At 33.4% G+C, this 23,872-nt stretch overlaps 3 protein-coding genes across 9 annotated transcripts; 2 read left to right on the forward strand and 1 right to left on the reverse strand.

Annotated features, from left to right (window-relative positions):
• Nucleotides 1-8,629: 8,629 nt before the first annotated feature.
• LOC149901685 (uncharacterized) lies at nucleotides 8,630-12,173 on the forward strand. Of its 7 annotated transcripts, XR_016457620.1 has the most exons (5): nucleotides 8,630-9,788; nucleotides 9,872-9,984; nucleotides 10,062-10,229; nucleotides 10,303-10,456; nucleotides 10,552-12,173. XR_016457620.1 is itself a non-coding variant. In XM_090111043.1 (4 exons), exons 2-4 carry the CDS (start codon nucleotides 9,885-9,887, stop codon nucleotides 10,959-10,961), a joined length of 678 nt encoding a protein of 225 aa, XP_089967169.1. In that variant the 5' UTR covers nucleotides 9,622-9,788; nucleotides 9,872-9,884; the 3' UTR covers nucleotides 10,962-12,173. The 7 variants fall into 7 exon arrangements, 3 of the variants coding, with proteins under 3 accessions (XP_089967169.1, XP_089967167.1, XP_089967168.1); XR_016457617.1 differs by having other exon boundaries at nucleotides 8,630-9,984; XR_016457618.1 differs by having other exon boundaries at nucleotides 8,630-9,984; nucleotides 10,062-10,160.
• On the forward strand, nucleotides 11,316-11,957 carry LOC149901686 (uncharacterized). The gene has a single exon (XM_090111153.1). The coding sequence runs from the start codon at nucleotides 11,316-11,318 to the stop codon at nucleotides 11,955-11,957; it is 642 nt and encodes a 213-aa protein (XP_089967279.1).
• A 987-nt stretch (nucleotides 12,174-13,160) lies between the features above and the next one.
• Nucleotides 13,161-14,966, reverse strand: LOC149901687 (uncharacterized). The gene has a single exon (XM_090110886.1). The coding sequence runs from the start codon at nucleotides 14,396-14,398 to the stop codon at nucleotides 13,514-13,516; it is 885 nt and encodes a 294-aa protein (XP_089967012.1). The 5' UTR covers nucleotides 14,399-14,966; the 3' UTR covers nucleotides 13,161-13,513.
• Nucleotides 14,967-23,872: the final 8,906 nt, after the last annotated feature.

The raw sequence follows: 23,872 nt of genomic DNA on the forward strand, positions 1-23,872 counted from the left end.
TATTACTTTTACTTATGTTAAATCTTAAGCAGGCTACTCACGATTCAATTTCAGTAACAATCTGTTGACACAATCTGCAGTGAGCTGACAGATTGTGTCGTCAATAGTATAGTTGAGGGCACGTTGGGGGCGTAACCCCAACATGTTGCGTATTGGATCGGCGCGGAAGCAACCAGACAAATTGTCTCAGCAGATTGTGTGCGTGTTGAAACGTGAGTATTGTGATTGATTGTGATTGCTCCAATCTCGGCTCAATCCTTAGATCATTACTTAATGATCTAAATAATCGCAAAATGGCGGTTTTGAGATAAACGCGGGAAAGACATTTTTACATATTTGAGGAAGATGTTTATATTTTATAGCCGTTTATACTTTATAGCCCTTGAAATCTATCAATAAAATTGGAAAAAATACAAGCTTTACAAAGATAATTATCTTATATTTCATAAATTAGTATATCCATTAATAATGCGTATTATTGCGTTGAGGTTTAGCATCAGGCCAGGCATCAACGTGACGTGCACACGTTGTGGCAAGCAATCGCGGAATGAAATTGTGTCATCAGTGATCAGATTGAGGGTTGGATGAATCGTGAGTAGAGAACGCTCAATCGCGACTGCAACAAATTGTTTCAGCAGATTGTTGGTTGTGTTGAACCGTGAGTAGGGCCTTTTATATACAGTGCGACCATAGAAATCTAAATAACACATTGAAATAACAAGACACATAGAAGTGCTATAATGTCATAATTAGTATGAAAACCACTGTCGCCAAAACCCACACATTAAACCGATAACTAGTGTTGCCGCTCGATAGTCCACTATCGATAGTCTATCGATTAACTATCGATAGTTGGGGAAAAGCAATAGTATCGATAGCACTATCGATACTATCGATAGTGTCGATACTATCGATAGTATCGATAGTCCTATAAGCGTAAATACTATCGACACATAGCAATACCATCGATAGTATCGATGCTATCGAAGCTCAATATCGAACGAACTATCGATACTATCGATAGTATCGATACTATCGAAGCTCAATATCGAACAAACTATCGATACTATCGATAGTGTCGATACTATCGATAATATCGTCCCATCGATAGTGACCTTTTTCTCGATAGTATTGCTTTATCAATAATATTATAGTGGATGACAGAGAACTAGATGTTAGAACTAGATGTCTCTTTATTACAACGATTAAACCAAATACTAGTCTTAACTTTTAAACTGAGTCATAATATGGGTCGGTGGCACTGACTGACCCATTATACCAAGAAATCGTGAACAATACTATTGCACAATTTACTACTATCGATAGCTCAAAACTATCGATAGTATCAGTACTATCGATAGTATCGATTGTAGTTGCAATATTCAGTAGCAATAGTATCGATACTATCGACAGTATCGATAGTATAGCAACTATTGGCAATCAATACTATCGATTTTATCGATACTATTGCAGTTCATCAATAGTATTCCATGATTAACGCTATCGATAGTATCGATAGTATCGATAATATCGATACTATCGATAGTGCTATCGATATTCTGACTTATTTTCAAGGTCAACTATCGATAGTCAAACTATCGATAGTTCGGCAACACTACCGATAACTAGACAGTTCACACAAGTAAACTATGCCTTTTATTGGACAGCTTCATTTTAATGAAAACTAACTTAAATAATAAATTTCACATTTTAATATGTACCCTAACTCACGACTTTACGGTTTATTTTAGTATAACATCCCTAGGTACGTGAGATGTTTTGTTTCCTTTTGCTTAGAAACTTCAAATACGAAAAAATTCGGCTACTCGACAACAGAGGGCATTAATTTTTGATAGATATAACTTTGAACCTCAACGCATAGGAATAAGGTTAAAATTTCATTAACGTCATTCAATGTTCATTCAACGCTTTAGTGATGTACCTAAGACATCATCAGCCTTGTTATCAAAATCAAATCAAATCAAATCAAATCATTTATTTATTTCTCCTCACAATTCCCAATCACATAAAATCTACATGCATACAAAATTATAAAAAAATTATATCGATAGTTAACAAATAAGAAATATATAGTTGTTGATTTTAATACAGTGGTAGGCTCATCTCGTGAGCCCACGGCAGACTGTAGATATATTATAAGAAATAAAAATATGTTATGTATTAAATATTTATTTATCTATATATACAAATAATAAAACAGTGTCTGTACATTGTATAATAATATATTATTTAAAAAAATGGAGGGGGTTTAGAAACAGAGTATAAATTTGAAAATCTCGAACACCTGATGCAGAACCGCGCCAGACCACCAAAACTATAAGAGTTATAACAATTGTGCCATAACAAAAATCGTTCCACATGATAGCATTTCCTGCTGAAAGTATAAATTTAAAGATCCTGCAGGATTAATCGAAGAATCGATTTTTCGAGCAGAAAATATCGATTTTTTAAATCGATATGAAGTACTGTGTCGATTCACTGAATCGATATATCACCCTTGAAAATCGACATTCGATTTTTTCTGTTTTGGTATAAACCATACAATTATTTGCATTTAGTTGAATGTGCCTGAATTATAAGAGTTCCCAGTTATAATTCCCAATGCTTAATATTTAAACTTTTAACTCATACCTTATTTTTTACTTTTTTGCAATCAATAAAAACATTCAGTAGGTATATAAATACTTATTTTTTTTTTATAGTTGACCTTATAGTTTGATACGGTAATAAAAATAATTGTTATTTTTGAATTCCCTGATTTTATTGATAAGATATCGTTAATTGCAATATTAATCTTGTTTTTAGTAAAATTGATACAAATTTACATAGTAAATGCAAACTTGAAAAAAAGATCGATTTTTTAAGAATCGATTTTGTAGGCCTCGATTTTTTCGTGAATCGATTCATTAGACTACGATTCGAATCGATTTAAAAATCGATCTTTTTCGTAAAGAATCGCCATCCCTACCAATGAGTAAACCTTGTAATATCGGACACAATTTGCCCTTTCACATTATCCGATAATATCGTCCCGATATCATGAGTGTTGCCAGAAACTGGAAAATTAGATATATGAGGAATTAAAAAAAAACAGTGGAAGCATTTGTGTTACAAAAAATAAACTTTATTTTAAATAAAATAAATAGTAATAAATAAACTGATGTTTTTCAAACCGGTTTAATCTGCTGCGGAGTATGGATTTGTACCCTCTGCAGAGTCAGAATCTAGTTTCAATATTCAATTTCATTGTGAGGCTTGTTTTTTTTATATATGCTGTTTTTCTTTTTTTAATAATAGAACATGTTGTGTGGTCGTAGTGAATTTTTGAACTTTTTGAAGTGAAAACTTCTTTAGCGGCGTTGGGTATAAAATCTTAAACTCGCGTCAGGGTCACGTGTCCTGATCGAAAAAGCGTAAGACGGATGTTTTTTTTTTTTTTTTGAAGTGAATTTTTATATTTTTATTGAAATTGATTCCAGAAGATTACTGGGAACTTTAAAAATTCATTCTGTTACTTTTATTAGTAGGTACGATCCTTATAAGTATTTTAGTGTATTCAACCAACTTAAAAAAGTGTGACTATTTTACAACAATTTGAATATGAATTGTATTATTGTATACAATATCGAAGCTTTTTAAGAAATGTATAAAATACTTTTTTAAGAATTATTATCATACATAATATTATGTTACCGGCAATATATTAAAACCGGCATTGTATGCAATTCTTAGTAAATGTATGTTAATCCGAGAAACAGTCGGAATGAAATAAATTAAATTCGTCACATTACCTATATCTTTAAATCTGAACTTTTCCTAAGTAGCAAACACATTTGCAAATGTGGGTGGTTTTTGGGGTAGCTATTAAACAATATGAGGTCAAAACTAAAATCCAAGATGGCGCCGACGAAAATTTGAAATCTTTTCGTCATGGGTGTCATTTTCATGGTTTTTGGGGTAGGTAGCTATTAACGAATATGAGGTCAAAACTATAATCCAAGATGGCGCTGATGAAAATTTGACTTTTTTTCGTGATGGGTGTCATTTTCATGGTTTTTGGGGTAGCTTATAACGAATATGAGGTCAAAACTAAAATCCAAGATGGCGCCGACAAAAAATTTACATCTTTTCGTCATGGGTGTCATTTTCATGGTTTTTGGGGTAGCTATTAAACAATATGAGGTCAAAATTAAAATTCAAGATGGCGCCGACGAAAATTTTACACATTTTCGTCATGGGTGTCATTTTCATAGTTTTTGGGGTAGCTATTAACGAATATGAGGTCAAAACTAAAATCCAAGATGGCGCCGACGAAAATTTTACATATTTTCGTCATGGGTGTCATTTTCATGGTTATTGGGGTATCTATTAACCAATATGAGGTCAAAACTAAAATCCAATATGGCGCCGACGAAAAATTTGACTTTTTTTCGTGATGGGTGTCATTTTCATGGTTTTTGGGGTAGCTATTAACGAATATGAGGTCAAAATTATAATCCAAGATGGCGCCGACGAAAATTTTACATCTTTTCGTCATGGGTGTCATTTTCATGGTTTTTGGGGTAGCTATTAACGAATATGAGGTCAAAACTATAATCCAAGATGGCGCTGACGAAAATTTGACTTTTTTCGTGATGGGTGTCATTTTCATGGTTTTTGAGGTAGCTATTAACGAATATGAGGTCAAAACTAAAATCCAAGATGGTCGCTCACTTAGTAATGAAGTCGCTCGGATAAAATTTTAATATCTGAAATGGATTTATCACAATCCACTTTTTGTAAGCTCGTTCTGGATTTTATTATAAATCAATATTCGTCGTCAGTTTAGTTAATTTTTCGCTTAGTCAAATTCATACCGCTCAAGTTATTAAAACAGTATGTCATCATCAGTCACAAAGTTTTTTTTTGTTCGCTCGTTTTATAATTCCCCATTTTTTTTCATTTTATGCGTTTATTGTGATGGGAAAAACTTATTTCAGCGACAATTTTGTATGACGTCGTACAATTTTTATAAGATGAACGTAGAGCTGAATATATTATCTTTAAATTAAGATATTACTATGTTCTCACGTGTAATTGCTTTAAGTTAAAATGGTACCGTAAAACAGCGTGTTTTTGTAAAAATACGTAATAGCGTCCTTAATCAAGTTTTCACTTCTGCCGGCACTCCCGGAGTGCAACCCGTCTTTTTTTATATATTAAATCATGTATGACTGTTATGTTCTTATATACAAATAAAAAAAAACCTTGTGTGGTTTTATGAAACCACGGTAAAAGTGAAACTTACGATAATTATCGTATTTGTACGATAATTATCGTACGTCACGCGACATGCGCTACACAGACCAAAAAGTTTGAGACGATGTAATAAAAGTTTCACTTTAATAAAAAATAAAATAAAATAAAACTCAACTCAGTATTAAAGCGACGAAACTGGCAAATACAAATTCAAATTACATTTACAAATGTAGGTGCTGTTATTACAATTTTATAGTGCTCATACATTCTACCTATTATCTGGGTGTGCAAATATTTAAACAGAAATAAATTAAACTAAACTAATTCTTCGTTGTCACAGATTCCGCAATGTAATAAATTCTTGAATGTCATAAAATTGTTTCTCCATTAACTATTTCGTCAGTTTCTTCTAAAATATATTTACAGGGAGATCCTTAAAATTATCAGGTATTTTATTATATATTGTAATAGTCATAAAATATGTCATACTATTTTTGTTGATTTATTGTACATGTTGGAAAGTGCAGTATATTTTGATACCTACCTCGTTAACATAATATGCAAATTTACTTTTCCTTTCTTAAAATATTCTGGGTAGTATTTAACAAATAATATAACTAACTATACCCTTTCTTTCCAAGCTAGTACCTATTTGAAAAATCAGTAGATCCCCCGAAAAATCATAAGGTCTAGCAACATGTTTTACGATGTTTTACGAATACGCAGTGTTTGTAATCGATTACGCAAGTAGTTTTTAAATGAAAGGATTTTTTTTTACATTTAGCGCCCTATAAATGACTGAAAATACATAAACTAGTGCTTTTTTTGCTGTTGGTATACTACCTTTTCGAAAATTGAGTTGGTAACACTGAACATTATCGTCCGATAGTTCACGGGAATATCGGTGTTGGCTCCGATATCCGATATCGGACCGGACAATGTGAAAGACAGGTACATTTATCATACATTTTACTTAGCCTCCGATATCGGATATCGGCTATCGGCGTCCGATATCCGATATCGGACCGGATAATGTGAAAACGCTCTTACTACTGGCAACATGTTGTGAACGTTCTGAAACCTAAAAATGTTTATCGAAACTTGAAAATAATTTCATATTTTTTCGCAGCAATTAATTATTATAAATATTAAAATAGATGAGAATTAAATTAAAAAATAGTCTACGATACAAAAAAGTAAAATTTGGCTTAAGAACAGTAAATAATAACAAAATATTTCATAATTCTTTGTTAACTTATGAACACATCTTGGAATGTCAAAGTCATGTGGTATTTTGACGCATAACCTCTGTCTGTCGCGTCGCGCTCAATTATTTTCAATTTTGTGTTACTATATTACCTATAGTCTGTCCACTATAAGAATTGCTTTTTGACAGCTCGACGGGTGATACCAGAAGTGATGTTCAAAAGATTATCGATTGTGATACCATTTCAATTATAAATTCAAAATATTATCATAAATCGAATCAGGTACGTAAATAATAATTACAACGTAAACGTACTAATAAGATATGTAATAATAAGACCACATATCTATGCATTGTATGTTAAAACTAAACTAAACTAATATTTTATTATTTATTGGTTTCTATCTTACAATTTGGTTGTCTTTACGTTTAAATTATATAACATAATAGAAGAGTTATTCTGCATCGGATATATTTTACAGAGTATTTCTATCGATTATTATAATCTATCGACCCATCATTGAATAATTCTGTGTAGACATCACTAAGTGGGCGGGACCTGTCCATGAAGAACGATAATTATTTGTATGACATTTTAACATAGACAATACAATCCTTCATAGGCGTGAAGCTGTCAAAAAGCAAATAATATAATGGACAGAGTATAGGTACGATTAATTTTGTGTGTTATCCTTGTATCATCAAAATGGAAAAAATAAATAATATCCACACTTCTGAACAAAAGAAGAGGAAACGTTCTGCAAATTGGGATTCGTTGGAAAAGGTACGCTTATTTTATTGTTCGTAATTCGTAAATAAAAATAGGTACTGGATCCTACTACAATTTAATATTTTCTTGTGATTTTTTCCCAGAATTTACTACGGAGTTGTATCGCCGAGTTTGTGGACGTTATTGAAAATAAAAATACCGACACAAATACTAATAAAGCCAAAAACGCTGCTTGGAAGAAAATAAGGCTAAAATGTACTTTAAGGGCCGTCGAGTTGGGCAACCAAAATTTTTTTGGAGAAAGGTCTATGCCTAAGTAACTGACCCGTAAAATCTTAACCGGCGGAGATTTATAGTTTTTTAGAAATTAATTATTAAAGTTTCATAATTTTTCATACAATTTCGAGCAACCATATTCTTGACATTTGTTTTTTTTGTTGCGTTTCGTTTTTGCAAGTACAACTCCTATACCCATGAATTTTTTATTTAATTAATTTACATGTTATTCAATGTTTTTATCCAAAATAACATTGTTTTTATAATAATTTTATAGTTATTTTTATAGCTCACTTGCTTCAGTTTTTAAAATCAATTAACTTTTACTTTTAGTATTCAAATAGGTAGCGAGGAGCGAAGCGACGAGCGTGTTAGGTTAACTCTTGAACTGCCGCACGAGCCGAGCGAGCGAAGCGAGCGTGCCGCGGCAGCGGCCGGCGAGTGCCAGAAGCGACTTTAGGGCGATTCCCACTCAAAAAAAAAAAACTACGTAGGTTAAAACGTACGTAGGTAGGTAAAACTACGTACGTAGGTAACGAAACGCAAAAAAAAAAACAAATGTCAAGATGGTTGCTCGAAATTGTATGAAAAATTATGAAACTTTAATAATTAATTTCTAAAAAACTATAAATCTCCGCAGGTTAAGATTTTACGGGTCAGTTACTTAGGCATAGACCTTTCTCCAAAAACATTTTGGTTGCCCAACTCGACGGCCCTTAAAGTACATTTTTACCGCAATATTTTTTACATATGAAGGAACTTGCAGTACTTGGGAATATTGAAGACTAGATTTCCGCCCGCTGCTTCGCCCGCGTTTGCAAAGGAAAACCCGCATAGTTCCCGTTCCCGTGGGATTTCCGGGATAAAAACTATCCTATGTGTTAATCCAAGTTACCCTCTATATGTGTGCTAAATTTCATTGTAATCGGTTCAGTAGTTTTTACGTGAAAGAGTAACAAACATCCATACATCCATACATCCATACATCCTTACAAACTTTCGCCTTAATAATATATATATATATATATATATATATATATATATATATATATATATATATATATATATATATATATATATATATATATATATATATATATATATTGAAGATGAAGCCCTGATGGAATATGTCATCTACGGTATTAAAGACAGTGAGTCCAACAAAAATATTTTATACGGTGCTTGTAACATTAAAGAATTCGGAAAGAAATTAGACATTTATTCAGAAATTAAGAAAAAATCATATTCACTTAATAGGATTCAAAGTAATTCAGTATCAAAGTCCATTGGCATGAAAATTCAAAAAACATTACGAGTAAAGAGATGTTTCAATTGTGGAGATTTAGATCATGACTAAAGGCATTAAATGTTTTAAATGCAACTTGTTTGGCCATAAATCAACTGAATGTTCTAAAAGTAAGTATAAAGAAGAGTTTGGAAATTATGTCAACTAAAAATGATATTGATGTGAGACCTTTTAAGAAGCTGAAAATAAATAATATTGATGTAGAAGCCCTGATTGATACCGGAAGCGATGCTAATTTAATAATTATGTCTTATTTTAGGAAGATTCAAGGTGAAAAGTTGTTATCTTATAGTTCAGAAACCACAGAGACTTTAACTGGAATAGCTGAAAAGGAAATTTATACAAAAGGATCTTTCACAGCAAAAATTGAAATTGATGATTGTTATTTTGAAACTTTATTTTATGTTGTTGATGATGGCGCTATCCCTGTCAACATTATATTAGGAAATCCTGTACTGAAAGAAGTAGAAATCAATTTTAAATCTGGAACTATCACTGCAACAAGAATATTACACCTTACAATGCTAGAGAATGAAAATGAAGATGTTACAAATATTGAAAACAAAGAATATAAGAATAAAATACAGAATATTATAAAAGAATATAACCCCAAAAGATGTACTAAAGAATCAAATGTAAAACTTAAAATATTATTAACCGATGATGTACCAGTTTATCAGAATCCACGACGATTGTCACCTTTGGAGCTTAACATTGTTGACAAACAGATTAAAGAATGGCTTGATGAAGGAATAATAAAGACAAGTCTGATTATGCTAGTCCAATTGTGCTTGCAAAAAAGAAGAATGGAAACTATAGATTGTGTGTTGATTACAGGAAATTGAATAAGAAGATTATTAAAGAAAGATATCCACTACCACTCATTGAAGATCAATTAGACAGATTAACTTATGCTAAAATGTTTACCTCGCTTGATTTAAAAAATGGATTTTTACATGTGAATGTTCATATTAATAGTCAGAAGTATACATCATTTGTAACACCACGAGGTCAATATGAATTTATTAAGATGCCTTTTGGCTTATGCACTGCTCCTTCTGTTTTTCAGAGATTTATTAATGACATTTTTCAGGATCTTATTATGGATGGTATTGTTCTATCATATCTTGACGATCTCATTTTACCATTTCAATCTGCAGAGGAAGGATTTGTTAATTTACAAAAAGTATTTGACAGAGCTGAAGAGTATGGTTTATTATTTAACTGGGACAAATGTTATTTTATGCAAAAAAGTATTAATTACTTGGCTTATATTGTTTCAGAAGGTGAAATTAAACCTTCAGTGGAGAAAATTGCCGCTGTAGAACATTTTCAGACTCCTAACAATATAAAGTCACTTCAAAGTTTCCTCGGACTAACAGGTTATTTTAGAAAATTTATAAAGGATTATTCATTAATAGCAAAACCTCTGACTGATTTACTAAAGAAAGGTACTGTTTTTAATTTTAACTTACTGTGAAAAAGCATTTCAGAAATTAAAGTTTATTTTATGTCAATCTCCAGTCTTGAAGATTTATGATCCGAATTTAGAAACAGAACTGCACACAGATGCAAGTGCTGAAGGATATGGTGCTGTATTGTTGCAAAGGAGTTTAATAGATAATAAGATGCATCCCGTTTACTACATGAGCAAGAAGACATCCGCTACTGAAAAAAAGTATCACAGTTATTATTTAGAAATATTAGCTATTGTCGAAGCTGTTAAAAAGTTTAGAGTATACTTGCTAGGTATTAAATTTAAAATTGTTACAGACTGCTCCGCCTTGACTATGACATTGCAGAAAAAAGACTTACCTCCGAGAGTAGCTCGCTGGGCACTCTTACTTGAAGAATATGACTACACGATTGAACATCGGCCTGCAGCAAGGATGAAACATGCAGATGCTCTCAGCCGACAGCCTATAAAGAATATAATTGTACTTACCGATACCGCAGCACGTTTGCGAAGAGCTCAAGACGATGATCTGCAAATAAAACTAATAAAGAAAGTATTAGAAAAGGAATCTTATGATGACTATGTTTTAGAGAATGGAATGTTATGGAAGATTAAGGATGGAAATAAATTAATGGTTGTACCTAAGAAAATGCAAAATGAAATTATAAGAAAACATCATGAAAACGGACATTTTGGTTGTGTTAAGACTGAGGAATTAATAAATTGAAATTATTATATAGAGAATTTAAAGGAAAAGATTAAAACAAACATTGATAATTGCGTGGAATGTATACTTAATTCAAATAAAAGAGGAAAGAAGGAGGGATTTCTACATGTAATAGATAAAGGTGATTTACCATTGTCTACTTACCATATTGATCATTTAGGACCGTTGACATCCACCAATAAAAATTATAAATACATTCTTACCGTTGTAGATGGATTCACAAAGTTTACATGGATTTATCCGACAAAGACACTATCCACCAATGAAGTAATAGATAAATTAAATATTCAACAACAGACGTTTGGCTCGCCGCAACGAATCATAAGCGACCGCAATACTTCATTTACATCCAACATGTTTAAAGAATACTGCGAAGAAGAAGGAATTATGCATCATACGATCACAACTGGTCAACCGAGAGGGAATGGTCAAGTTGAGAGAATACATAGAATCATTATTGAAGTTTTAAGCAAATTATCATCAGACGATCCTACAAAATGGTATAAACATATTAGTAAATTGCAAAGATGTTTGAATAACACATATCAGAGAAGTATAAAGATGTCACCTTTCCAACTTTTAACAGGAATCAAAATGAATGATAAAGATGATGATATTTACAATAAAATACAAGAAGAGTTTCAGCAACATTTTTACAACGACCGTGAAGAACTAAGAAGGATGGCGAAAGCAAATATTCAGAATATACAAGATGAAAATATTAAACATTATAATAAAAATAGAAAGAAGTCAAATATTTACGAAGTAGGTGATTTAATAGCGATTAAAAGGACACAATTTGTACAAGGCTATAAACTTTATCCAAAATACCTCGGCCCGTATGAAGTTCATGAGAAGAAGAGAAATGAACTATATAATTTAAGGAAGATAGGTCAGGGTGAAGGCCCTCTGAGAACCTCAAGCTCAGCTGATATTATGATGAAGCCATGGGTAGCGACTGTTGACTCATCTGGGACAGATGATTCTGCAGGATGACCGTGTGGGAATAGGATAAATAATTAAGATTGTATTTCATAACTACTTTTATTTTTAGTCTGTGCTTTTCTATTTTTTAATCTGTGGATATGTTATCTGTAGACTGTAGAACGATCTATGTTGTCTATGACTTGACTCTGTGTGATTTTGGTACGATGTAATGGAGGATTGTTGAAAATGTATTTTTGGTAACCGGTGTCTGGGAAATAAATCAATTGGGCGAATTTGGCTTTTTATTTACACCATCCCCACATATATTTTATTTTTTTAGATTTGGCCTTGAATATTAAACGTATCATCTTAGAAGATTGTTCATTTTGCTCTATTCTCAACTTAACGCAGCGCTGCTCCAACGTATTAGTTGATTCAATGAAGAAACGAATCTTCAATGGCGGCCAAAGCTGACACTGACGTATGGTAGGGTCAGCAAAACAGAAAATAAAAATAACGTAAATGGATAATTATTTTATTAATTATTTTGAATTGTTTGTTGACAAACTTTTTTGTTATGGTATTTGTGTATTTATATGAATTATCATATTTACGTATACAGAATGTAACAAAATCCCCATAATATTTGTAATTAGCCCATAAAACTGAACAACTTTTCCCAAAGAACATATTTTGTCAAATTCCAATAAAACATTATTTACTTTCGCAAATGCATAATTGTCATTCTACATTTATGATAAAAACTATTATAGGGAAAATCAAATACATTTTAGTGATTTTATTTTTCCATTTTTTTTTTGCATGCCGTACGGCCGTGTGTAAGCGAGAGGGAATGATAAGCGCCGCCATTGAAGATTCGTTTCTTCATTGAACTGCCTAATACCTACCTTTCAAATAAAACCCGCGAGGCGGGTACCTGCAGCGTGCGACCGCTTAAATTAATTTTCATTTTCTATCAAACACTTAAAAAAAAAGTTACTTAATTATTAAAATCATTCTATAGTTAGACAAATGAATGGATACTTAATAAATATAAAAGTTTCTTAGTTTAATAATGCAAATATGTAGTTCCTAACTATGAAAAATAAGAAGAGAGCATTTTTAAACATTATAATATGTATGAAATAAATTTAAACTCCTGTACCTAAACTTTGTTATTTATAGTAAGTATGTAGTAATATTTGCTCAATATTATATTTGCTTATTTATTTATTTTATTACTATAATGGAAATGTAATTAAAATTCAATCATAACCAATTTAAATTATATTTATTGTGTTTTATCATTTTGATACAATAAAAAAAAATGCTCACACTTTTCTTTCCACTTTACCCGTACATTAAATACATAAGACGTTTTAAGTTTAGGTCCATGGTACAAAAATGAGTTATTTACTTATGTATTTATTCTTACATGAAAATATATTGGGCTAAACTGTACATTATAGGGCGTGGAGTTGAGAGTCGTCAATTTTTTTTGTGGTTAGCTATTGTCCTATGGAACCCAAATCTGAAATTTCACACCAAGGAAACTTTTAGTTTTTGAGTTACGAATTTTTGAAAATCGGAAAATTACTATAGAAAGTTACTCCATCTTGTTTTTGTTAGTGCATATTCTCTATTTTATTTTTAACATCATTCATAAAATGTTCCCTCATATTTTCAACACTGACCTCCCCATTCTGAACAGACTCCAGTATTGCAATTAAAAGTCTTGTCATCTTATGTTTTGCAGCAAACTCTAGCAAATCACATGCATTTTCAGCTCTTAGACAGTCCACCAGCTTATGCACACATAATTCTTCTAAATCTGGCATCATATAATAAGAAGCAAGAAGGAGCAAATGTTCCAAACCAGTGTCAGGTAAAGAATGCAAATATAAATAGTCTTTAAAAGCTTCTAGTGTGGTTTTGGACGTGCCGGGCACATCTACAAGGCCTTCAGTGCTTTCCTTCCAAGTGCCACCTAACATCCTATGTAAAACTGGACTGGAAGCGGCAAGTACAGCTTTATGCATGTGTACTGATCCATCTTCACCTCTTAACTCAAAATCAATGAAATCCCTGTCCTTATGCAGAAAATATGCAAGAGTAGCAGTAGCAGGCGGTAGAATGTCCATTACAATTGAAACATCAATGGTATATGATCTATCTTTCTTGTTATAATAAATTAAATGCCAATTTCCATCGTCACTTGTAAATTTTTTGTTAATAATTTCCAATGCACGGCTGGTGAATTTGATATTGTATTTAAAATTATCCTCTTCTCGCCGTTTTACGAATTTTATGAAAATCAAATTTTTGTATTGATTCAAGCAGCCATTAATAATTATTTCTATAAAACATACTAATTTTAATTGGAAGACACAAAGGTCACTGATAATGTACTTAGGACTTTCGAAATTCACTGTACCACCACTACCATTAATGTTGACACCTATTTCAACTTGAAGGGTATTACCTCGTTGTACTAAGTTTTTACATTCCATGTTAAATATTATGTCGGATGAAGAGCGACGAATGTTGTTAAACGGCTGTGATTAAGCCGAACGCACAGAGTAAGTTATAATGGTTATAATCACTTATAATACGCAGAATGCAATATTGAATGAAGTGTGTACTCATCGAGAACTATAGTCCTCTCGGTAGAGAGTAGTATATTCTTTGATAGGTAGTCCTTTTCAGCTTATGATGATTCCTGTGACCACTGACCTCTATAACTATACGCTGGACTGGCTATCCCATACAAAATGACAGCTATTTGCTGTGCCGATTCAAAGCGCCCCCGGTGAGAGTTCTGAGAACTAATAAGATTACAAATTTCGTCGCTTCGTTTTGTTTACACAGGTTTAACTTCTGGATAATCTGAGTCTGAATCAAAAAATATAGTGTCGGTAATATTTCTATCATTGTAGTCGATATCAGAAAAGTTTTTATCGATAACAAACCATTTGTTTTACATCACAAGTATTAGTTCCATTCCCCCTCACTGGCCTCACTGCTGCCGTCAGCGCCAAAATGGCGATTTTCAAATAGGCACAAAAAAATGACAGCAATAGCCTGTCCAGCGTATAGATAAAGAGGTCAGTGCCTGTGACACTTCATCGTGTTCCGAATTACGTATTTTATATTTAAAACGCCAAAATAATTTTAGTGCATAATATTTTTATTGTATGGCGGCATTATTACCAAAAATATAAAAATAAAACATCTTAAGCATATAAATCAAAACCAGTATTGTTTAGTTTAATATAATGAAAAATAAAATAAAATAACACAAAAATAATACCTACGCAATTCGTGTACATGAAATGGATCGTTGAAAAATCATAGAGTTGGAATATCATATAATCGGCGCCCATCTTGTGATCGTTTGTCAATCGAGTCAATCGTCTGTACGAGTGCGTCAGCCTTATATACAAGTTGCATTTTTATATTGATACTTTACGTGGTATTCTGTTATTGTTACTAATTGTTATTGTTGACTTTTTGTTGCTGTTCTTTGCTAAGTTTCCTTAGTTAATTGTTGGCGAAATGCCGAAAAAACTAACTTTGGTAAGTACTTTATTCAAATCGATTTCATTTCCATATAAAATATTATCGATTATCGGAAACAATTGATATGATTTCAGTAAAGACATCTCTACACGTGTCAAAAATCGATGTGTCACAGAAATCATCTTAGGTGGAAAGGACTATAGTTACAATGACCTATTATACTAGTAGACGCGGCATACGCCAACATCATTGCACTAAAAAACAGCGTAATTAATACATACCTACTTACTAACGCATTATCACCAATACAGTTGTTCTCTCTTTCACTCTCACGCACGAGACATAATACATGTCTCACTCATGTACTTCGTAATAACAACTGCCGATTAAAATATAAAAAGAACGTCCATCCACGACGCTGAATGGTGCGTGACTAAGTGAAACTCGGGCACTTACCTGAGTTTTTTCTTGCCAAAATAGAGAGCGGGTAACGTACGTATCTAGCTTTTTTATATAATATCATAGTATAGTTACGAACACGTTACTAAGAGCGTTTTCACATTATCCGATCCGATATCCGATATCGGACGCCGATAGCCGATATCCGATATCGGTGGGAAGTAAAATAAGAGTAAAATGTATGAAATATTATGTACCTGTCTTTCACATTGTCCGGTCCGATATCGGATATCGGAGCCGACACCGATATGCCAGCGGCTATCGGACGATAATGTTCAGTGTTTCCAACTCAATTTTCGAAAAGGCAGTATACCAACAGCAAAAAAGCACTAGTTTGTGTATTTTCAGTCTTAGGGCGCTAAATCTTTAAAAAAATTCTTTGCTTTTACCTTTTTTTATTAAGAAAACACACATTTAAGTATTTATAGGCATTAAAAATACTATTTATACGGCAGCTATTATAATTACCGTATTAAAATATACGGCAATTGGCTGAACTGAAGTAAACAAAAATATATTGCGTTCTTAAATTCAAATATCTATCTTCGAAAACATTAGTGTCTATCATCTTTATTTTAACTCATTCTGCCTCGCTCCTCCTCCTACTCGGATGTTGTGCTGTTTATTGTATTGTTGTCATTGAGTGCTTTGTTCTAAAATAATTGCTTATGATAATAAAATAATTTATGTATCTTTACTTACAGGAAATTACAACAATCATATTACAAATGTATTTGAACGGGTGACAATATTATTTTAGGATATTACAGTGTAATAAGAAAAAGAAAAGAAAATGTGAACAAAGATTGTATCACTTAATAAATTGATCATAGGTACTACATGAACTTTTATAAATGTATATATAGTGAAAAAATGACTAAATGACTAGGTACGTCTTGCTAAAAATACATTTAATAGATTTTGAAAGGTATTTACCACAGAACACTAGTACTCCGAGGTATTTACTAATATGTATTACTAAAACTATTAACTACTAACTAACTAGGTTGTAGTAGTTATTGATATAAATTTATTTAATTTATAATGTGTTAACGTATATACTATACATGTGACTATACAAATGACCGATATCAAAACTATTTAGTAAATAGCACATCTAAATAATATGCAGTAATAAATGATATCAAATCTTTTTTACATTTTACTTTCCTATTTTTGGCATTTTTTTTTAACGTAGTTATTTTTAATGTATGAACAACTATGATCTATCATTTGATTTTTTTTTAATTATACCTTTTTTATCAACTGGCAATTTAGTTTAGTTTTCTCTAAAAATTTCTGGCAACACACATGATGATATCGGAACGATTTTATCGGACAATGTGAAAGGGCAAATTGTATCCGATATCGGATATCGGCTATCGGCGTCCGATATCCGATATCGGATCGGATAATGTGAAAACGATCTAACAATCTGCGATTCTGTAAAAACTGTGCTCATAAAGCACCGGAGCCTAAGGCCGCGTTTCCACCTGCAAGAAAACTTCCGCGAGAAGTGTCCGACAGTCTGTCTGACAGCAACTTGCAAGTCTACTTGCAGGTGGAAACGCCGAGTTTACACATGCAAGCTGCTGTCAGACAGACTGTCGGACAGTTCTTGCAGAAGTTTACTTGCAGGTGGAAACGGGGCCTTCGACCCTTAAGTATATATACTATCTATAGAGTGCGAACAACCAAGTGGGAACAGTAGGCACAGGTGGGAACAACACGACGCTCCCGCCGCGAGCGCTCGCAGTCGTGGTTGAGTGCTCACGAAGTGCGTTGCTCTGGATTTTTTTTTTCATATTTACGAATAAACATGGTGAAATGTGCAGTTCTATCTTGCAAAAACGATACTAGAAAATACACAAAAATGAAATCCACTATCACATTTCATCAATAAGTCGATTGTTATACTTATTTTTATGAAAATAAATCTTGCATCGCGGGGGTGAAGGGGAGGTGGGAGGCGGACACGCGCAGGGTCACTCGCGCGCCTCACTGCCGCCACGTGATCATAGTGATGTGACCTGACCAACGCTGTACTCGATATCTAGACACGCGGCAGCGTGTCAAGCCGAGTTCAAGCGAAGAGAACTGGCGAGCAGCAGTCGTGTGTATGTCGTGGCCATATCGTAGATTTGCTCATTTCATGATAATACTAGCTGTTGCCCGCGACTTCGTCCGCGATTACGTCGTTTTTCGTCATTCGTCGTTAAAAAAAATACGTGACACTTTATATTTGAATGTTCTTAATTATTGTCTCTTATAAAATTTAACTACATTAGAATTGAACACTCTGATAAGAAAATCTTAAAATCTGAAGAAAACATGAATGAATGTGATTTAAATTCTACATTACTTAGTATTTCAAATAATAATATAAATTAAATGTAGATTAATAGTTTGAGCGCACCATTATAGAATATGTACCTAAGTATTAAATTAAGTTAGTTTACATTGTAACTTTACTAAAAACACGATGACTTTCTTTCGCGCTTGGTACCACAAACTAAGCATGTTTGTGGTACGTGGCCCGTGTCACTTGACCCCCCGCGAGTTCCCCTCCGTTGCTATGCGAAAATACATTCGTTGCTCTACTGTAGGAAAAATTGTAATACTGTGGCCTGGGCGTTATAACACGTCCAGGGAGATCCTGAGTGCCGATATCACCATCTTGAGGAAAAGCTTCTATAAATGTCGATTTAAAACTGCATACATACGAATTAACCTGTTCTAAAATTGTGAAATGAGTTCAGTTTTAAATTTGAGAGATATTGATTTCTTGTATTCCACTATCCGTTGTAGTCGAATACAAAATATATTTAAACAAACTTAGGTTGGCCTTCAGGCAAAAGGGATCCTATCAAATGGTAAACTTGACCTTGTATCTTAAAAGTAAGCATGAAAGGACCTTCTGATAATTATTGAGCACCAAAGGATCATTTGAAACGCACTACTATAAGAGCGAATATTTTCTAATAACAGTTTAGATTGCACAGTATGTTCCTCTAAAAGTAGTGATTTCAAAGGTTCCGGTGTATCTTCAAACGAAAGCCGACTCCTTACTCCACTTTAAAGCATTACAAAAAGAACATACTACGTTAATATCGCCTATACAGAAGATGATCTGTAATAAATTGTGAGGTTATAAGCAAACCCACTTTTATATTATTTTGTCGGACCACACCACCGAATTCGTAGATTGTTTACCTCTAAGTCATTAAAACTATGACGAAATCTGTCTGCAGTAAGACGGGCCTCTCGCTATTCGTCCGTTTCCAGAGATCGAATAGTTTCAATTCTTAATCTTTCATTAAACAATTTTATTAATCGTTCTTGTCTCAAATAATTGTAATATTCGCGTCCCTACTCTAGTCATTGCTTATGCTCATGTTCATCTTCAAGAGATCGAATAATATTATTATGATGCACCCTATCATTTGTCAAACGGTCTTCATATTGAGTAAAGTTTCAGATTCTCGAGATAAAATATGACTGTCGTGATCAGTAGTGAGACGTAATTCCCTCTCAGTGAGGGTTTCGGTCTCACGGGATAGTACAATATGCCGTTTGCGATCAGCTGTGAGACGTTATACCCTCTCAGTGAAGGTTTCGGTCTCACGGGATAGTAGGGGAGACTGGGTTTGGTTGTCTCACGGGTTGGTTGTCACAGCGGTCTTAACACAAAACTGAACTATCGAATAAGTCTGTTGAACAGCGTGGCAAGAGCGATACAGTGACAACGCTGTCCCCAGTCCCCACTTCGCGTCAGACCGCTCCGATCTGCCGTGAGGGCCTCACACGTGATTATTGTTTTCGCACAGATTTTTGATGATATGAGGACCGAATATGATCCTCATAACATTACTTTTTGTGAACGAAACGACAGCGCGGTTTAATTCAATGCCAACACCATCAGCAAAAAGGAAATATTTTTAATTGTGAAAAAATATTACTATTAACACTATTTTAACATAAAATATAAGTCTGTGAGTGTGTAAAAATAAATCCAGCTAATTACACATCAAACTTATGTTTATAATTAGGTATACGACATGAAAATATATTAATTACCAAGCAATAATAATACAGATAAATACTGAACATAAGTATAATACTTAGTTAGTATTAAGTAGTATTAGTTAAAATATACTTTGACTGTTAGTCAAAGTTTATTTTTACTAACAACATGTAAATGATAGACCGGGAGATATTGACACAAAATTTCGAGTCATTTGTAACAGGATGGCGGTTCTACAGGGGTCTTAGTACGCAATGACAAAAAGAAAAATGATGGTGTGAACGCTGGTACCGGCGGCTTAGTCGCGTGGGCGTTAGTCGAACTCCTCGAAAAAATAGCGAAAGTCAAACGATTTGTACCTAACACACAAATTTTAGAATTTACCGATAGCCCATAAAAAAGATGTAGGCGGTAGTGTCATGCCATACTTTTCCGGTGTGTCTTAAAGCCCGTCATACCGACGCGAATGCGTTGATTTAAAAAAAAACAATTCAACCATTTGTACCAGGTTAACTTTTGCACAGGTAACCATTGTCGTGCAGCCATTTACGAAAATCGCCATGCCATACTTTTCGGACGATTCCAAATGGTCGCCATACCTGCCGGCTTGAAGGAATGCTATGCAATAGCTTTACTGCGGCAGTCCCCGAGTGCCACACGTCTTTTTTATAATGAGATAACCGCAAAGTCAAACTAAAAACATTACTTGTACAGTTGTGAGTGCAAAATTTACGTTTCATTTGGCAATAACATTTTTTTCGGTACTAAAACGTAGTAGTTTGATATGTGGTTGGCTGCCCCTCCTCTCCTTCCTGAAAAATATCCTCCAAAATTTCCCGAGATACTTCCAATGATTAAACCATTGGACGTTGGACATTAACTTCAGTCAAAAATTGACGAAGCGGATGATTACTAATTTCCACTTAATCCTCGCTACCACTATCTTTATCATCAAATCATCAATTTTCAAGTGGTGTTGTAAAATTGTCAGCAGAAATCGTCTTCCAAAGGCGATATAATATAATGAGCATTGAATCTGTAAATAAAAAAATCAAAAGTTAACTGTAAATCTATAAAAAAAGCTACTTACAAATAAAATTTTATCAAAAACTACTGTTTCCAATGCACCTCAAAATCTTGTAAAAGTCATATATAAAAGAATTCATCATTTTTTAAATACATTCTAAAAGTGTAATATTATAATAGTTACCAACAAAAAACATGAATTGCTATCATTATAAAAAATAAATACCTATAAGTAACAACTTACCTTTTGTGGGAACGCATGATGGTGAAAATTCACAAAACACGAAGATTGCATTTGATAATTTTGGTTTTATGGCATTGAATTGCTTTATAAATATCACTACATAGTATAAAAAAGTCGCTTTCTCTGTCCCTATGTCCCTTTGTGTGCTTAAATCTTTAAAACTACGCAACGGATTTTGATGCGGTTTTTTTAATAGATAGACTGATTCAAGAGGAAGGTTTTAGTATACAGGGTGTCACACTATTGGTATACTAAGCGCGAAGGGACTTAAAGGTTTGCATACACTGATCATGAAAAAAATACTTAAACAACAAAATTACGTCAAAAATTTTTTGCTAAATTTTTCCTGAAAATCCATGTTTTCTTCCCTGGCTTCGCGCAGCCGGCATATAACGCTTCTCTAATGTGAGCATTTTGTCTATGAAAACATAATCTTAAACGATAGCCCACGTGCTGGTGGCAAAGCTGGGCGGGTCGCTTGTTATGGGTGTACACATAGACTTTTAAGATTTCATCTATTTGAAAAAAAAATGCGTCTGGAATTTTTTAAGTATTTTTTACGTTCTCAGCGTATGCAAAACTATAACCTCCTTTGAGCTTAGTATACCAACAGTGGGACACCCTGTATAAATTATAATTTATTAGGTTTTAGACAAAGCGGACGTAGCCGCGGGCGGTAAGCTAGTAAATTTATAAAACATGAAGATTTTTAAAATTGTAACTAATGAACACAATCAATATTAGATTAACTGTAGATAATGGTGTCTAGTTTTACTTAAAATAATAAACATCTACCCTCTCTTTAAAAAAATGTAGTATATTTATTATTTACACGAAATATACCTTATAGGGAAGGGAAGATATGGGTTAAAGAGTTAAATAAATAACTTGATTATATTTAAATTATTAATTTTCAACAGTGTATTCAGTAGTGTTAACATGTAAATTGATTTGATTTTTACGAAATCTCATAGATGGCGCTGTTACAAAATTAACATTATACAACTTACATTCAATAAACTATGTTTCTCTTCCCAAGTTACTTAAATGGCATAATTTTTAGTGATTTTTATAGTGTCAATCTAGATATTGTCAAACAATATTTTATATATGCGTCATTTGATTATTAATTTCCAATAGTTAACGTGTGTTTGATTTTTGTAACACTTCATAGATGGCGCTGTTTCAAATTTGTCTTTATACTGCTAATATTCATTTAACTGTTTCTCTGCCAAAATTACATAAATGACGTAGTTTTTATAGTGTAAAGATAGATAATAGCATGGCTTACTCAAAAACAACATGAGTCTTTTGTTTGTACGTTGTCGTAGTATAGAGAATACGTAAGAAAAATAAAGGTTCACAGCTCCTCCCCCGTAAGTGATAGCTTGATAATATGTAGCCTATAGCCTGACTTGACCTGTTAGTAATATTCATGCAAAATTTCAAGTCAATCTATGCAGTACTTTTCGAGATTAGCCCGGTCAAACATACAGACAAACAGACAAACAGACAAACAGACAAAAATTCTAAAAACTATATTTTTGGCTTCTATATCGATTATAGATCATGGATTATGTATTCTTTTAAAAAAATATTCAATGTACAGTTTTGACTTTCCTACGATTTTATTATATGTATATGTTACGGCTAAAGGTAGGTGAGAACATAAACTTAAGATTAGCCGGCTAAACTTAGGTTTATTTTCGACGAGGTGTTAATGTTAGTTTGTTCTATCTTTAGCCGGCTAAACTTAAGTGTAACCGCAGGCTCGTGGCTAAAAATGTCGGGGTGGGTAGATTTGGTTACTATAATACATGTAAGGAACAGGGCGAGTGTTTTCTGGCACTTCGCCGGCTGCTGCCGCAGCACGCTCGCTGCGCTCGCTCGGCTCGTGCGGGTCTTAAGAGTTCTAACCTAACCTAACCTAGCCACCAGCTTTCTGCCCTGAGTCGGGGTGGGTAGATTTGGTTACTATAATACATGTAAGGAACAGGGCGAGTGTTTTCTGGCACTGTGCGGGCCCCTCAAGCCCTCCACCGGCCCGGCGCTAACCAAATCTACCCACCCCGACATTTTTAGCCACGGGCCTGCGGTTACACTTAAGTTTAGCCGGCTAAAGATAGAACAAACTAACATTAACACCTCGTCGAAAATAAACCTAAGTTTAGCCGGCTAATCTTAAGTTTATGTTCTCACCTACCTTTAGCCGTGACATATAGATGATCGATCATTTCACGAAATGGTCGCATTTCATAAAATGGACAACATGGTTTGATCAGATCGTTAAATCGTCAACGTTTCACGATATGGTCATCCACATTTGGCCATATCGTATAAAATATATAAAGTCCATAAAACATAAAAAAATTCTGAATATTTTTAGAACTTGTTTATTGTCATATAAGTTAGTACCACGGCAGTGGCCGGCGAAAGCCAGAAGCGAATGGTTTTTGCAATAGAAAACATTTAGGTTAGGTTAGGTTAGACTTTAATAAAGAACGCACGAGCCGAGCGAGCAAAGCGAGCGTGCCGCGGTAGCGGCCGGCGAGTGCCAGAAGCGAATCGCTTTTTAAAAAAGGAACAATTATAATAACATAGGATATATAAATATATTTATGTAAAGGATTTTAGACGCATTTTTTCCTCAATATAAGATATCCGCATTTTTCATAGTACTCGAACCTCTTCGTCGTAAATTATTGGCTATGA

The sequence above is a fragment of the Colias eurytheme genome, chromosome 16 (genome assembly GCF_061535395.1).
Source record: "Colias eurytheme isolate Ceu_HAF_F1 chromosome 16, ilColEury1 Martin Lab GWU primary, whole genome shotgun sequence".
NCBI classification, from domain to species: Eukaryota; Metazoa; Arthropoda; class Insecta; order Lepidoptera; family Pieridae; genus Colias; species Colias eurytheme.